Below are 18,476 nucleotides of genomic sequence, written 5' to 3' on the forward strand. Positions count from 1 at the left end.
CAGGGCCAGTCTCCAGCTGTTAAGAGGGTTACTTATGCAGTGATGTCTTGCTGGACAACACAGAGCTCTTGCCCTTTCCTCGTGCTGGGCAGCATGAGACAAGTTTGGTTACTCTAATGAGTTGACCTTCCAAGCCAAGAGGTCACTCTTGCATATGCAGATCCCCAGGTTTAGGTTCTCGTATTGCACCAACTGGACACACTTCTAGAGGCTTCCTAAGGAACATGTGCCTTCCCATGACTTTACAGGAAACTCTGATACTTAGAATGTGTCACTAAAAAACTAAAATTTTAGTTCACAGGCTAAAAGATGAAGTGCTTAATAAAATGGGTTAGGTCCCATTGCGGTTTTTTGTCTGTTAGCATACAAACTAATGGGGTGATCTCACCATCAGGTTACCAGCACAGGCAGCATAACTTGTGCTCTGCATGTGGGGCAAAAGAAGGAGCAGTCAGAAAACAGCATCTCATAAAACATTCTTTTGGTCAAGAGCAATGACAGTCCTTATGAAAATAAGCAAATTACCTTGATTTCCGGGATGACTACAAGTAGATGCAGTTTGAATGAGGACACCTACTATGCAAGAGCTCCTTACATCGTTCTCTATCAAAGGAAGAACGGCAAGTCATATTTCTCCCTGCTCATTCTCTCCTCAGTAAAGAGTAAGCTTTATTCCATCCTTGAAGGCTAGCCTTTCCTCCCAGCCTACTCCAGGAAAAAATGCAGCCACCGAACTACACTAGCTGATGACTGCAATTGGATGTTTCCCTGCCCATTTTCCCATTTGTTCCTTCACATTTGATCCTTGTTTTAGTTCCTTATTCTGAACCTTTCAGGTTCACAGATATATGCCAGTCCAGTAACGCACACTGAGGGAGTGGTTAGAGATTTGTTGGACCAGGGTGTTGGGAGACACAGTTTGTGAATTCTTTCTCCTCTCCGTGACTTCATCTACCTGAGCAAAAAAAGTTAGGAACTTTCTCCCACCTCAGCTGGAGAAAGAGGTTGTGTTTTAAAGGAATTAAATAAAGACAAAGTTCAGGTAAGATGGATATGGCCCTTAGGAAGTCTCTTTTTCTTGAAATTCCTTATTGTTGTGGCTCACTGATAATATACTCAGTGCACTGATGGTAGCTCGGTGTTTGGGTCCATGCTAACTAATCTATTGCATTGAGGAAACTGTTGGGAATCTCATTAGTGCTGCTTTCCCTTTCCTCCCTTTTTAATCACCTCTAATACCTCAGATTCAGGAAGAAATGGGAACAACCTGTGACCCTGTGGTAGTACATAGTTCTTGTGCAAGATGGTCTGGTTTTCTTGACCTGTGGGTGGGAACTTACATTGGGCCAGCCCTGTTCTGAATCATAAAAACACTTTAATTTTATGCCACTGTCTAAAGTAAAGCTTTTAATTTTTACTATATATCTAAAACTTTTTCTCTTCAAATTTCTGAAAGCTTCACCTATTTCACTAGCAAATTTCTTGGCTCATTTTTGGGGAAGCAAGTGCTGTAGAGAGAAAAACACATCTTTCAGACATGTCTTTGAGAAATGGGACAGATATATGAAATGTTTGGTGCTGTTTTGACTTCTGTTGCTACTGAAAAGAGATCAGCTAGGGAGATTGAGAAATATAACCTCAGAATATTACCTTGGAGGATGCACTGGCTGGGATTTTACAGTATACAGGCATTTTCTGTCAGATGTACTGTACACAAGGGCATTGCCAAATAACAACAGAGAGTATTCATGGTATTCTGAGGAACTGCCAAAGAAAACAAGTCTGCAGATTACCTCTTGTTTGATGTTATGCTGACATTTCTCACATCAACAGAGTTTCTAGAACTGAAAACTTAAGGATAAACATCTAAGGATGGATAATGGGCCAGGATTCCTTTTCGGCTTTTTAGGGAAAAATCCTAAATACATTGAAATGAGCCAAAATTCAGTAATTATAGAAAAAACCTTGGATTTTGAATTAAAAAAACCCTTCCCTTATCTGTAAGTGGGTGTGTATACACATGACATATTTATATAATTTTTAAGATTGTTTTTCTTTCTATTTCAAACCTTGGTTATGGTTTTATATCTTTGGTTATTTATCCATAATGCAAATTAAATTTAAAATTAAAAGCCATTGTAGTTAAGAGTATTTTTTTTCACTGTCTTCTAGTGCGCAAAAAAGTATTTGTTTTGTTTCTTGTAGTTACATAGAAGAAATAGATTTGGGTTAAAAACCTGTCTTGAACTATCTCACTAGGTAATTGACACCTGTAGCTACATATAAGAAGAAAATAATAAAATCTACCCAGAAGAATTCCTGCTTGTTAATTTATTACAACAGTAGTATAAAAGCAGGAAGAGGACTAACAGTTCAAAAAGATACCGGGAGACTTGAAAAGGCCAATACTTATACAAGTGTCAACAATACGGAGCCCTAAAACTTTGTTCCTAAAAACCCACTTTACAGTTTTAGATGCAAGACAGGCAATAGCAAAATGCAAGTCACATGGAGTGCATGATCCAGGAATCCTCAGAATTTTCTTAATCTTTCATTCATATACTGCCATCAGAACAAAACGAAAAGAACAGCAGGAAGGCAAAGGGAGTTGAAGACAGCAGAGGAATCCTTCCTTGTCAGACTTCTCTTTGCCAGGCTAAACAAGCCCAACTCTTGCAATCACCAGGTGCTCCAGCCTGCGGACCACCTTGGTGTTCCTCAGCTGGACTTGCTCCAACACGTCCTTGTCCCTGGGGAGCCCAGAGCTGCACAGGCAGGAGGGCTGAATAGAGGGGAATAGTACATAAGCTTCAGGAAGGAAAGGGCGCATGGAAGAAGGGGAGACTGTGCAGGGCATGACATGTTAGCATAACCGATAAAGAGAAAACCGGTACTGTACAGTGTACAGTAATTTTAATTAATTTGTTCTGTTCATTGTCATGAACAGAGCCCAAAGCTGCAAACATTATTTAATGTGTTGCAATTTTCCAGTAGTGGTTGCTATGAGACATAAACAGCAGACCATTATAACTGATAAACGTCTCACATTTGCTTCAGTTTGGTAGCTGTAAAAACAGTATTACTCAAGGTATTTCTCAGTTTTATATACTTCTGCTTATCCCAGACAAGAACACTTTTTTCATGATCAATACTGGAGTTATGGTAACTTATAAATGTCTTTATTTTGCTCAGAGACCAATAATTCTGGTGAAGTTTATGGCCGAAGTCTCTGGATAGGTGCCCTCTCTAATGGAAAAAGATACAGCTTTTGTTTTCTCCTTTCTAGTATTTCCTGAGCATCTGAAGCTTTTCTGCTTTCATTATAGCTGAAGGAAGAAAATCCATCTCCTTCAGTATTTTTAACTTAAGAACTTTGCAGGGATAACGTGAAAATGAGAGACAGAATATATCTTATTTCTTCTCTGTTAAATTTTTATTGTTTTGTTCAATATTTAAAATTATGCAAATAATCTTGGTAGTGACTTGGAAGATAACTCGAGGCTGGTTAAAGAGGTCAAGTTATTAGAAGCATATTGCGTTCTGAAACTAAAAGATCAATGGGTGCTTCAAAGTGAGAACCCAGAAATGTCATGTTCCCAAATCTTTAGCAGCTCTTGAAAATCCAGTGAGTAGCTTGCATCACTCAAGGGAGGAATAAATATGGGCTGCACAAAGAAAAGCTACAGTGAACATGAACTAAACCTTCAAGACATCCTGGACTGTCTATACAGGAATGAAAGACAGTGGAAGTCAAACTGGGCACTAAACTATTCTGTAAGAACAGTTCAGAAACAAACAGCCGGTTTCAAGGATGAAGAAATTCAGAACAACAAAGCTGATACAGAAATGAAACTGAGAGCAGCATCTGGGTGACAGCTCCAAGTGGTCTTGCTGCGTTTCCTCATCAAAAAAAACCCCAATAATTTATTGCTAAGGGCTTTCTACATCTCCAAGCTTACAGAACAGATGTGTTGAATGAAGTCAAGACTATAAATTCAACCTCGCTAAATTCAGTGGCAAAACATAGCTGATCTTACAGGAGGCAGGATTTCACTTTGCATTTCAGAATCACTCTCTGAGGTACAGTTTGTCACAGTTACCTCAACAATCTCAGGCATGACACAAAAGAACAAAACCAATGAGATGGAAACATATTAAACAAACAGCACAGGAAAATAACTCAATGAAAATGCAACTGAGCATTTCTTTTCAGAGGCGAATAATGCATCAGCACTAAAATCCCTGTCTGAGTCTATTCTTTTTAACTGAATGTCATCTAAGAAATGTTCAGATGTGGAGAAGCCTTCAAGAGAATTTCCTTTCATTCCCATCTCTTTTTCTAGAGCATGAAAGTGACGGCTGTGCATCTTTTAACTAGCTGGTCAAGGCAAGAGTTTGAGGTCTTCTGCAGAATACTGAAGGAAGAAAGGCCTTTATTAGAAGTTGTGTTTTCTTGATGGCTATAAGCTGGTCTGATCTTTTTTACTTTGAAGAGGAGAAATACAACTGCCTTCATAGCAGTATGTTCAATGGCGCATCTAAAGTAAAATGACACAAAAGTTATTCATTCTTATACCAAAAAGCTGACATGAAAATAATTAGGGTTTTCACACTACAACGTCTTCCCAAAAAGTTTTCCCATTTGTAACTTTGGTCTGAGTTGCAGTCAAAAAATATCAACACATTATTTCACTTCATAAAGGCAGTAGACAACCTCAAGGACTATGTGACTCCTTTAATGTGTTTTCCACAGTGGAATTTATTTTGGAAACTTGCAAACGAGAATTATTGCATTTAAGATCTATATAGATCGATCAAGTTATCACTAATATACCATTTTTTAATACCAAAAGGGGCCTTCATGGGAACAAAGATCAACTGTTTATGCTGTTGGTTGAAACTCTTCATGTCTAGCAAAATCAGTCACTGTCCCTTTATCTTCTTCTTTTGTAAGCATCTCTGTGCAGTCAGTGCTAGGGCATTCAAAAGACTATCGCAAAACCACGACAGAAGAAAAAATGAAGGGAGGCAGTCTTTCAAATAAGGCTCCTTACGTGCTTTCCTTCAGTCCATTTTTGCCTATTATTGTACAGAGATCTCAGCAGTGATGCATTACCATAATATTTAGCCTTCGTAAAACAGTAATGCTGCCTGGGTATTTGTGCAGTTTTCCTATCCATACTATTAGGAACGCAAAGAACTTGCTCTCTGAGCAAATGTTTGCAAGACACAGAAAGACTGTCTTCATTAAGGTCCTCTCTGCAATGTTCAGTCCTAATTTCAAACAAGCAGCAGCCCTTTCCCACCTGCTTGTTCGTATCCACCGTTTTTGCCATATCCACAGGTTTTGCCAAAATGAGAGAAAATGTGTCTACAATTAAAATTGAGCTGTTTAAACAATTTCCTTCTTTAAAACTGCCAGACTATGTAAACTGCTCAGTTGTGCATGAGATATTCAGGAACTCAAACTTGTTTATATTTGCTTTGCATCTGTATTTCTCCAGGATTTGCTTGGCTCAGCTTTGCAACCTTTCCCAGAAGTGTCATCAGCACTCCCCCACCCCCCCAAGAGTCATTCCCCCAAGAATTCCTGGAAATTAGTTGTTCTTCCTTGTTGGCTTCCATCAGTGAACACTCATTTATATGCTGTCCAAACATTTCAAGTATTTTCTCCCTATTTTGGATGAGCCAGTGAAAGTCCTTTTTACTTCAAAATGCACTGTCAGAAGAAGTCTGACCCTGTCAAACATTGCAGCACAGGTGAAACAAGTGTTAACCAGGTTTGGGGATTATGGGGATTTTTTTATGAAATGCAAATGCTTATCAGCACTTATCTCAAGTTCAGAGATTGTCATGACTCATCCTTTGTAATTCTGTGCCTGTAGGAAGTACACATCCTAGAGCTTGTATCCATCCTGCAGATTTGTGAGCAGAATTTTGTGGTTAAAATGTACTGACTACCAATAAGCTTAGGTTTCATTGCATGTTTAAATATTTCAGGCCACCAGATAATCAAATAGCAGCATCTCTATTAAAATTGATATTAATAAACCCCACAAAGAATACAAGGCATGGTTGGCAAGCATTGGGCATATTTTGTGAAGAAACAGAAAAATAACTTAAAATATATGCTTTAAATAAGGTAAAACTTTCTGTTTGGAGGCCAGAAGGGAATCTTTTTTATGAAGATATGGGTATCTGGTTAAGCTTGTCCTAGGGACACACTTAATGCCAGAAAAAGACAGCTGGGGGATCAATGCAAGATGTCGTTATTTTTAAATACAATTCAGAGAAACATTTTAATCACTTCTCTAAATTTCTACCAACATCTTTCTGTCTGCCAGACACATGCATTTCTTTATTGCACATCAAGCTGCAGGACATGTTTTTTATACTTAACTCTCTGCAATTAGAAGAAAACATAAAGAATCAATGGCTTTGATTCTCCTTTAAATGTTCCTCAGTTCAGCCCAGAATTATTCTCTTACAGTCTAAAAGGCATATGGCTGTAATCTGGATTACTCTTTGAAATGCCATTTGTTTGGATTTCATTTCACTGAACCAGTAGGCGGTCTATGGAGTTGTTGTATAATTTCCATTTGTGGACACTAATATTTGTCATATAGCTTCCAGTGCGGAGTAAAATTCAGTGATCAGGAAGCCAGCCTGCACATCTAGCTTCACTTCTGTGACAGATGTCTTGCATGATCTTAAGAAACATCATTCCAGCTTTCCCAATGAAGTCAAAAGGCTTTGCTCCAGGTCCTATGGCGAAAGCCACTTCTACTTCTAAGACAGACCTTGGTTAAGATACCATGGATAGGAGGGATCACCACCAGTCCACTCTCTCCTCCTCAGTTAGCAAGTGATTCTTCTGGTCCACTGCAGTTTTGTTGTTCTTTTCCAAATCATCCTTGTCACCTTCTCCAGGTAAAGCTACCTCACAGCCATCACTGTGATCAAAGCTTGTGCAGATACCAATGACCTCCTGAGCAGATAGTAGCCAGCTCATGTATGGTCCAGCAGGATGGAGCTCAGCAAACACCAGACACCCACTTCCTCAAGCAAGCTATCTGCTAATACTGATCTCCATGGTGCCATGGCTACAATGCTCACAGCACATGAGGAATTAAAAGTTTGTGTGGCTTTAGGCACTCACTGCAGTCCAAGTAGTTCCTCAGGTGGAAAGAGTCTCTCTCTCTGCAACAGCCATCCATCAGAAACCCCAAAAAAGACAGCAACTGAAGCTCAGAGCCTCTCTTTTTTTTTCTTCACCAAAAGCCTTGCAGACTGAATTTGTTAAAAGTCTTATTCATACCTCAGACAGAGGAAGCCTCTCCTGCTTTCATCCACCCGCCTCTAGACACCACAGCCCCAGTACCTATTTTAAGACTATTCCCATTCTAGTTGATTTTTGGTACCTGGAATTTCCAAATGGCTGAGTAAATAACACTAATAGGATACACACACATCAGTCTCACCGTGCCTTTCAAAAAATGCATAGTCACATATAAATTTTCAGTAGTTTTATTGAAAAATGCCTCTTTCATTTCAGAAATAAATAATATAAGGCAGTGAAATTCACAATTTGCAGTTAAAATATAAAAGCAGCAATTCTATATCCATAGTCTTGCACACAATTTCCAACTGCTTTTGATAACTAAGAAACATTGTATTCTGAAAAAAAAATTTCATACTAAATATACAACATGAACATGCAATTCCATCTCTGCAGGATTGACTGCAATTTGGCATAAATGTTACTGTGTCTACAAACAAGGAGATTTCAGGCATTATTAAACTGTATCCAGTCGATACAATGATTTCAGCTACCTAATGTCTGTGGTGTTTAAAGGAGATGTATAAGAGCAGTATATGCTCTGCAAAGTGTAACTAAGAATAGAAGAAAATGACAATGATATTGGAAGGAGAGGGAAATTTTTGTTTCTTTTTTAACTAGATAATGCAGACCTATGATCTGACTGAACTGCAAACATGCATTTGAAAAAGAAGAAAAATGTAGAGCTAAAGCAGACAGTCCTTAGAAAATTTGCAGCAGCTCTGCGGTTATTTTTGTTTTGGTTTTTTGGTTTTCTTTTTTTTATTTATTCATTTTTACATTATTTTAATGAAAAGGCAGGACTGGGATAACTGAATGCACATATTGACCTGTACGCAGCCACTACAAGCAAAAGTATTTTACAAGCATTTCCAGAGCAATATGAAGCCCCTAGGCGCACACATTGCTATCCCCACATAAGCAAGATACAAAACAGGGGTGCGTCTGATATGAAAAGACCAGAAAGCTGTATTGCAGAAGAAATGATGCACTCTCCCTGTGTGTGTCTGCAAATGCAAGTATAGCAAAACCAAAAACCACCAACCAAAAAAACCAAAACAAGACACAGATGTGTTACGGTTTTGTTTTTGCTTTTCTTGACAGCGATCTTTTCCAGCGCATGTGCTCAGGGTATTCTGGTGAATGCATTTCAACTCCATAGTCCTCATACTCGTCCTCTCTCCTTTCTGACTCCATAGGTACTATAAAGGGTTCACCTTCAGGTTGATAGGGTCCACTTTCAGGCACGTATGGTTCTGGTTGAAAATAGTTGTCCGATTGAACATAATAGTTATCGCATGTCTTTGAATCCACAAATACAATGAAAGTTAGTTTGTCTACATAATGTTAGTCCAATCTTATTTCCACATAATAAATATATAAATTAATAGTTCACTGGGGGTATTTTTCAGTTTTGCCAATGAATACTTTTTGGCAGTAAAATAATAAAAAGTTTGAAACTCATTTTGAAAGGCTTTGTATTTATAGTACACAAAACATTGCAGAAAGTCTTAAATTGCGCAAGGGACCAATTATTGTAAAAGAAAAATAAAACAAAACCAAAGCAAATCAAATAAAAATATTATTTTACAGCTACTTCAGTAAATCCAAGCACTGGACTTTATTTTAGACTGCGTAATTAGTAGAAGACATGGAGCGGGTAAAATGAGTAGGTGGGTTTGGAATATACTAATTTTCTCTGAGAATGGGAAAGTAAGTGTACACGTAACTATCACCAGCGGCAATATACAGTACATGTCATTTTCTCGTGCTGTTCCTCGTAACAAACCGAGTTACAGCTGGTGCTTCAGGAACACCAAAAACTACAGCAAAACAGAAGAAAAATAATTATAAAACTTTGGTATTTATAACTGCAGTTACAGAATCCAACAAGATTACATATAAAAAAAGGCACATGCCCCGATTCAGACAAGTTGGTAACAAGCAACAGACAGGTAGGTGTCATAAGTTGTCAAAGATGTTATCCCGGCATATAGCAAGCAGCAGCAGGCTTTTATGCAAAAGCATCACGTAGAGTTGTTAACAGTTTTTAGTGGATACGGTCCCATACAAATCATTTACAAGCCACAATTAGTTTACTATTTACATAAGTCATTTCTCATTTACCAGGTTAAATATGTCTCTTCTAATGGCATTACCTTTGCTGGTTAGTAGTTTTATAAGCCTCCTTCACCACTGAGGCTTTTGATGGTCTGGGTCTTTTTTTTAAAAAGAAAGACTGTCTGTTTTATTATTGAAATGCAACAGGCTTAATGAATTGACATCACTGTCCTTTATCTCATTCACGAGTTGTGTTAGTAAAAAGAATCTCCCCATTCTATGAGACCAACATGGTTCAAAAACCATATCCGTGGTGAAATATCCATACGGACTCATTTTCTAATAAGCACGTGCGCAAACATCTCAGAAACAGGATTTTCATGTATTCAAACTGTAAGCAGCACTGGCGACTTAGAAAATGTGTTAGCCGAAACCTGAAACAGGTCAAAGATGATGTTAGTCTTTTAAAAAGTCCATCAGATGTGCAAAAACATACTTTCATCCAACTAAATACATAACAGTTAAGTCATAGGCATATATTTATATATGTATACATAGCTGCTTACTAGAAAGGAGAACACTGCTGAATCACAGTTACAATTTTCTTTCTTTTTCATTTAAATAAGAATTTTGTGTGAGATCTGCACGACCACCTGGCTCTTTAACCAGCAGCACTGAGTCTGCAAGTGTGTACATATATATATATATCTATCTCTTTTTTTTTCTTTTCATGGGTACATGCACAATACACTAACAGCAAACCATATCCAATACTAGTATCACATACACTAATTTTGAGATGTTGCAATGCATACATATTAATTTGTTAACAATACTGTGGTCCTGCAGGATCCCCATGTCAAAATATATTAGAATCTTTCCAGTCAGAAATTGGTGGCCGCTGTGACCCTTTCTTTTGATTCCAGAAACAGCCTACTGTTTTGAGCTACATCACAGAGCGGAAGGCTGATATGACCCAGGGCTAATCAGAGACTCCATGGTGTTTAACTCGGTAGAAATTGTAGGACAGTGGTGTTTTTCAGTTGTCTGCACTGTGTCACTGAATGGATTTCCTTTGTGGAAAATTTTTATTTCAGGTATCAATTTTGTATAAAATAATCCTGACATTGCTCAAAAAGAGACACACGGAAATTGCCAACCACAGCATTCTTTTTATTTTTCAAGAGAAACATGGAGAATTCAACCTTGTTCTGAAGACAGTTGGAAGGGTTGGGGACGGAGGGGAAAAAAGAAGAAGAAGAAAATGGTCACTTAAATCCTATGAGCAACATTATCAACTACTAACCATCTATGTTTAAAAAAAAAGGACTAAAATATTTAGTTACTACTTCCTATTTAAAGCGAACCACACATAACATCAAGTAAATCTGCATCAAAGTCCAAATGACTGCTCATATACCTGCACATTACAATGAGGCAGACCTGCTCATTGCAACCATTTCCTCCTGATTCAGTATGTCCAGGCTAGCAGGACTGTCTCATGTAAAGCAGCTCAATATGAACAGCCACATCTGTGAAGGCTATTTAAGGCAAGTTAAGTTGTTCATAACCTACCTGGGAATCCTTGGCCATTATAAGGGATGCTAGCACACTGGGATGAATCACAATATCCTGGTGGCCCTGGGGGACCTCGAATACCCGCATTTCCAGGACGACCTGGCGGCCCTGGTGGTCCTCGTGATCCTGTGGAGCCTGGTGGACCAGTTCTAGATTCTCCTTGTGGACCTAATTTTAGAATTGAAAGATTGGGGGGTTGTTTTCTTTAAGAGCTAGCTTGATAAAACAGCTAACATTACTGCTGTCTAGACTACACAGTCTAGGCTATGTCTTTGGTGAGAAAACACTTGCACTTTGTTGCTAGTTGTTGGGGGTCAACAGAAAGAAAAACAAAAGAAAGCTAGAAATGTGACTCATCATTAGTTGCTTCCCTGTGTGTGGCTTACTTAAGGATTTATTCACAGAAATTGATTTTGTAAGTTTTGAGCCAAGTAAGAAACATCAATGAATTCTCTGGTTTATTTCCCCTCTGTGTAAGATACAAAGATCTCAAGGGAAACTACTAGATTAGACAAGCACATTGGATTTCAATTAAAATATAGGAGTACATTAATTCTTCTACCCTGTAGCCCCAGGATAGATGAGGTAATGTTTTTTTTGGAACCAGTCTTATTATGGTTAGCAGAAAAGTAAAGCTTAAGTAACTGGGGCTACAATTTGCTGCAAGCATCTTATGGGTCCTGTAATGAAAAAACATGTTTAGCCTAGTAAACTACAAGCAGAAACAAATGATGTAGCTGATTTCTGCCAAGGCATCAGTGAACAAAACTGCATGATGTCCAGGGACAATTTGTAGTTCTGTAATCACAAGTGAAAAATGGAACTAGATACTGCAAAAGTATCATCTGATAACGCTTATGAAAATATCCGTCAAATATTTGGACAATGTATTTTCATGAGACACATTTGCACACAAGCAAGCATGCCAGATGAGTAAATTACAAGATAAAGACAAATACCTATTAGCCACAACCAAAAATCTTTCTAAATTGCCCTTTTTTGCAGGGCTTTCCAGTAAACTCTAATACATGTCAAAAACATGAAGTGGACAGAGTAAAGCATGTTCATTCACCATATGTAGTCTGGTTCCCTATGAAGAAATGTTGTCTTTTTCTCCTACTTTTCTGTAAGCTGATAAAACAAAAAATATTTACCAGGTGGTCCTGGCAAACCTCGTGGTCCTTGAGATCCAGTCCCTCTTTCGCCTTTCTCTCCAGGCATTCCTACAGAATAATAAAAAAAAAAGCAATAAAAACCAAAGGAAGGAAATGACATCAATAAATATTTCTTCATGCTCTCTCATTGGTATTAATATTTATTTCCCATTATTTAATGTAACAAGGCTGGTCAAACCTTATTTTGTACAGATGTCCAAATATGCATTTGGGAAAATAATTTGGATATAAATATACTAACCTAAAACCAAAGTAGGATGCAGAAGTAATTTAGTGTGAATAAACTTTCTCAAACATAGAAAAGTCTTTGAGATACACCACAGAACCTTATTATATTAAACTACAAACAGGAAGGTATTTTCAAAAGCTTGCATACTTCTGCTATAAAGGATGCTTTACACTTTCTTAGAGACAGTTATGATGAAATAAGTTTAAGGAAGAGCAGAATTCAGAAATTCATTCTTCCTTGATTTTTTCCTAGTCTTTTTTAAAGATTATACTAAAATATATACTAGAAAACACAGCACTGAGTCTATGCTACAGTAGAGTAGCTGGAGTAAGCAAAGGCCACAACATAGTACAGTACAGACACTCCATGTCATTGCAGTGATCCAAGGTAGCCATTACCATATGCTCAAACTCAGTTCAGAGTTGCTTCCCTCTCTGAGTACTGCAAAGAGCCAAGGATATAGACCTAATACTTTCAACTCCTTTTTATTCTTGGTAATGACTCATTTCCTCTCTTAATCAGAGTTCTGTTCTGCAAAGAGTTGTGTTACTCCAGACAGCCTTTCAAGATATAGCTGTTTAGTGCCAGAAGAGTTCTGAGAACATTCACTTTCCTGGGATATCCTGTGGAAGCCTGAGACAGCAGCCAAAACATTATACCAACTTGTGTTTCGTGAAACATGAGCAAGGGAGAGACAGAGCACAGCACTGTCGTAATTAACCTTGTCCTCCAGAACATCAGTGTCCCTCAGGCAATCCAACTGACCTAACAGGCTACCACTAGGTGTGGGCTTCCTAGTCTGACATGGTTAAGGGATCAGACTGCTCCTCTGGCAGCCACTGCACTATGTCCACTGTGAAATATACAGCTGCCTTGGAATTTACTCACCTCTTTCACCGGGTGGTCCTTGGACCCCAGGAGGCCCTGGGAATCCCGGTCTTCCTCCAGGTCCAGGCTCTCCTCTTGTCCCAGCAGCTCCTGGCGGACCAGGTGGTCCTGGTGGCCCTGGCTGGTTACGATTTGAATAATAATCATTCGGGATTTGATTCAGCATTTGATTGAACCGGCTCATTTGACCTTCAAAAGGGAAGAAAAATGGTTCGATAAACCATGTGAAATGAGTGAAAGTCTTCTATCAGAGTGGGAAGGAATAACAAATTCTCTCTCTTCATTAAATCCTACCCTTGCTCCCACTCAATAGATTAGGGGTGAACTACTACAAATTAGTTAGGAAGACTTAAGATGAATGTCTGATAAGAAGGCTGAACATAAATGGAGGAGGGAGGGAAGAAAGGTAAGGGGGATTCTGGAAACCAATAACATTAACAAAAATAATTTTAAAGCAATTAAAGTCACAAAATAAGCATTTGTTTACAATACTCTTGCTCTCAGAGTTCTATTTAGAGGTTGTTGCTACTCTGAAGAACAGAAAGGACTTGTTACACTTCGAAAGGTGGAGTATCACATTTCTATGTACTTTCAGAGCTCTGAAGCTACCACAAACACAGTATAAACTATTCATGTGTAGAGCTAGCAGCACACAGTCTATGAAGTCACTTTCTTAAGCCTGTAGGGTGCATAGGCTTGTACCTATATACCTTCTGCATACAGGCAAATTTCATTTCCAAAGAAAGGTGTCTGAACAAAAGCAACAGCGTTGTGAAACTGTGCAGAAAGGAGCCCTTAACAAGGGGCCACATCTAACCATACCCGATTAGTGTAATGTGCCAGTCCTAGCATAACCCTGAAGAGATGAGCTGAATATGAAAAAAATAAGGCAGGGATGTTCAAAAAAGCGATGCTAAGAGATCTCAGATAACACATCCTTATTCACAAGCTTAATACATTCATGAACATACTTTCCTTCCTCTGCGATGGCTAACTAATAGACATGTTTTAAACAGCAGCCATCACAGACATTTTAAAGGACATACTGTCCTTCTCCCTGTACACAAGCACTCTTAATGATCCAAAAGGTATGTCTGTTTACCTCAGTCAGCACTTACCCTTGTTATAGAAACAATATTAAGAACAATTTATGGGCACATTTGTCTCTGTCCTCCTCAGCAGGGCTACTGATAGCAAAAGCACTGCCTCAGGGACAGAAAGAAAGCCTCTGCAGAGAACATTTTCATGGGCTGCAGAGCTGCGCTGTGTGGCAGTAGAGGACTGAAATTCAGTTTGGAGTCCTTATCCAAATAAGTATCATTTTTACTTGCATAGCACAGCTGATTCTGTGCACAGTGTTTACCCAACACTCATCTGTCTTTTCCTGCTAGCAAAGTACCTGCAGTGAGCATCCTTTTTCTCACCGACTCCTTCCTCCTGAAGATAAGACATGTTCAATGAGAAAATGTATATCAATTTTTATGACAAAGATAAAGTAATTTTGGACCAGACTGACAAAAGGACAGTCATCTTCCTTGTATAGAGTATTGGACTTGCATGTGCATTTCCAAAGGTCACAGTTTAGTTTATGTTCAAGCTAGCCATTTGGATCTGGCAAAAATTTAGTGCTACATTTTTTTCCACCAAATCATTGGCATTGGACAGCTACCAGGTCACTCAAGCTCTTGCTATGCTCTGTGGCCAGTATCCCTCACCTTAAATTTAAACCATTGTTTTCTCTTTTAACAAACAAAGTAGTAAATTACTAGTATGAGAAAAAAAGCAAGCAACGCTGTTTACCATTTATCAGTTGTTCACAAACTTGTCTTGCAACTGCTCGCATCATGTTCTGAGAAGCAATGTCACCCTAAATAATCAAAACCAAAACAAGTGTTTTATTAGCAAGTGTCTGTGCTTTTAAAGACATAGTGTTTAATTAAAAAATATGAGAAAAACTGTGTTTAAAGGAGACTTACTCTGTCACCTTTTTCTCCCTTCATTCCAGGTGCTCCCTAAAATAAATACAGTAAAAATAAAACAGCTGAAGGATTATGTTATTCTGCCCCACCTATAGGTTTGAGACATGCAATTTTAGAAAACGTTTTGACTCCTTCAAGAAGACAGACCTGGTCCTCCTTGAACTTTACATTTCATTTACTTACACCTAAAGCAGGTGCCAGAAAAGACTGGACAAGCAGTGATCTTTTGTGTATAATCAAACACACTGACAGATGCAGAAGAAAAAGATCTGAAGGAAAAATTCAAACTAGGGCCAAAGAAACTGACATATTCTGTCACTGGGACCACACTGGCAATTTGAAAGTTGAATTTCTAGCATCACATTTGTGTAAATGGTGAATAGTCTTGTGTGAATTATATATGACTCTTTAATTTTAAGTCTTAAGCCAACTCATCATTGAAGAAGGTAAGCTAGGAAGAGTAACACATGTCTAGGAAGGGTAGCTGTCTCCTTGAACCCGCAAGAAACAGACCCTGTGTTAAGCGAAGAAGCGCTATGCAGAGATGACACATAAGATGGAGAATATGCCATTAAGTGCTTATTCTATTTATAACGACAGCTTCCCTGATAATTCTCAACTATTTCTAGTCTTACAATAGCTTAGCTTGAGCTGCTTTATAATTATCGACATTTGCCAAGAGCTAACTTTTGTCTAACAGCAATTTCCATTTGCCTTTGAATACTCTAGTGGTTGTTGTGGGTTTTTTGGTTTTCAAGAATACTATGTAAGAAGCCAACAAGAAGGACTGATTCTAATTTTTATATATTTATGTGTCTATGGCTGGAAAAACATCAGATATACTCTAAAGATGTTTTTAAATGCTGAACTGGAGATATGCATGCACAATCTACTCTGCAAACAAGATTTTGTGTGTGCACCTCTCACAAAACATTTTGAGTTTTTAGCCTTATGTTTGCATTCCAGTGCTAGCAAATAAAAGCATCAAGAGAGAGCAAACCATACTTTCCAAAGAAACTGTAATTACAATACTTGTTATGATAGATTTTGAAAGATTTTCAAAATAGACAGCAATGATCTCAGAAGGATGTTTATAACTTGCTTTGATCTATTTGACATGATTTTGGTCACAGTAAAAATTGCAGATACCCATTTAAAGTAAGTGGAGAATTAGATTCACAGTCGTTTGTTTTAGTCACTAGGTCGCCCTTTGAAAAATCTAAAAATCCGCAAAGTATTTTAAAACTATTCTTTTAATTTTGACATCGAAACACAAAAGGAAAAAGAAAACAAAACTGCATTTACTGCAAGACCTGCTTAGAGCACAGGAGCTTTGTTACTTAAGCAAAAAGAGGCTAGCATGAGTTCAAATAGATTTTCACTTGTAGCCTAAATTACTATTTGAACGTAAGGCATATTTCAAAGGTGAAAGACCAGTTTGGTCATCTGCTGCTCTGCATGGCTCTCCACATAGTTACACATACATCCTAAGTATTGCTGCTTTTTACATCGTAGCATTTCTTTAAGGAGCCTGTTTATCACCATTAACAAAGCAAAGGCTAAGTGTGGGCTGCAGCTGTTTTTCATAACATTCCCACAGTACCCACAATTAATTTCAACAACACGAGACAACAAATCATTCCACAGAGGTCACAGCGGATAGAATTCAAATGCGGTGGCACTGTTTCATAGACTTCCATCAAGGTTTTGGGCTAACAAATCCCATGGGATATGTCGGGGTGCGAACTTAGTATGCTATCTGAGCTTCTCTGCAGCAGTGTTGCATACACCTACCCCATGACGTGCCACAGAAAATATGAGGCAGCTCATCTATCAGTGAGTTAAGTAGTTGGCATACGGTACATTTGCATCATGCATAACAGATTGTTCATGCACAATTAATTGTACAGACTCAAATGAAAGATTTAGAATGCCGACACCATAAATGTGCCACTAGAATAAATTATGCCACCAATGAGACAGTTACTAATATGTACACAATATACTCATCAAACTGATGAATATTCTTTCCCTTCTGTCCTGCACTCTTTCATCTATATCTTTTCTTACTCTGTGAAGTCCACAGGGAAAAGGTCTGTCTTTCAGTTTTAGCTTAGCACAGCCACATGCTGTTTCAGACCATGGACTTGTAAAATGGCCATAACAACATAAATAAACTGTAACAATTAAGACCATCAGGGAAATATGACATTTCTATCTGTCATTCTCTAATAATTAACATTGTGGTAAATGCTGATGTACTGAAGCTCTAGAAGAGATGTAATTTGACTCTGAATTCAACAGACATTAACTTCTCAGTTATAAACTATCACATTTATCTGAAATATCCACTGAACAGAATTGGAGGTTTTTCACTTGCACTAGTCTATAACATGAAAATCTGGGGGAAAAATTTATTAACAAATTATTTGGTGCTTCTCTTTCTGTTTGAAACTTGGCAATTTTTGCTATTCTCTGAAAGCGTATTCATTTGAAATTATCTGCTGAGTACATACTTATAATACCTGCTCATTGTATTCTCATTCTTCCTAAGGCTTTCATAGTACAACCTCGTGTTGTTTTGACCGGAAGCAAATCACGCAGTACGTCTTCTTGTTTATTCATTAGGTAAGTGCAAGCATTAAAAATCAGATGTCTAGTCTACTATCCCAGGAATATTCTAATAATTACTTAAAGGGCCCTGTTCCAATGAATTCACTTGCTAGAGCATTCACACACAGAGCTATACACAGAAGAGAAAAAAATGAAGCAAACTTTAAATGTTCAAATCCTATATACTGTTTCTGGAACTATTTTTGCTGACCAGTCAAGAAAAGTTTTTCAGGCTGCCTTCAGCCACATGCCACGTTGGTAAGACAGGAAGGTGCTCTGATAACAAAAGCACAACATTGCTCCAAAGTATTGCCAACAAAGGTCTCCCAGCTAGAAAAATGCTAAGGCCATTCCTTAATTACAAGCGATACACAGTCAATTTTACAATTCATTGAAATCAAATGATCCTCATTCTTCAATTTGTGACCTTGCAAAGATACACTGTTTCAGCCTTATGATTGGAAATCTATAGGCTTTTCCAAACTAACTTTAATATTTGAAGATTAGAGGCTGACTGGCTATGTTAACAACAAGGTTCATTTTCTACCTGGATATTTTAGAAATATGATTTCCAAAAAATAATTACAACTGCAATTACTGAGTTGCTATTTGCA

At 38.0% G+C, this 18,476-nt stretch overlaps 1 protein-coding gene across 5 annotated transcripts in view; it reads right to left on the reverse strand.

Annotated features, from left to right (window-relative positions):
• Positions 1 to 7,511: 7,511 nt before the first annotated feature.
• Positions 7,512 to 18,476, reverse strand: part of COL12A1 (collagen type XII alpha 1 chain) — a 102,531-nt gene continuing 91,566 nt past the window's right edge. For 3 of the 5 annotated variants that reach the window (XM_076333083.1, XM_076333080.1, XM_076333081.1), the window contains 6 exons: positions 15,247 to 15,282; positions 15,071 to 15,137; positions 13,271 to 13,459; positions 12,133 to 12,201; positions 10,976 to 11,146; positions 9,843 to 10,611 (listed from right to left, as the gene is read on the reverse strand). In XM_076333083.1, the coding sequence (XP_076189198.1) occupies positions 10,601 to 10,611; positions 10,976 to 11,146; positions 12,133 to 12,201; positions 13,271 to 13,459; positions 15,071 to 15,137; positions 15,247 to 15,282 (543 nt within the window). In that variant the 3' untranslated portion in view covers positions 9,843 to 10,600. The other 2 variants (XM_076333084.1, XM_076333082.1) reach the window with 2 other exon arrangements.

The sequence above is a fragment of the Aptenodytes patagonicus genome, chromosome 3 (assembly GCF_965638725.1).
Source record: "Aptenodytes patagonicus chromosome 3, bAptPat1.pri.cur, whole genome shotgun sequence".
Classification (NCBI taxonomy): Eukaryota; Metazoa; Chordata; class Aves; order Sphenisciformes; family Spheniscidae; genus Aptenodytes; species Aptenodytes patagonicus.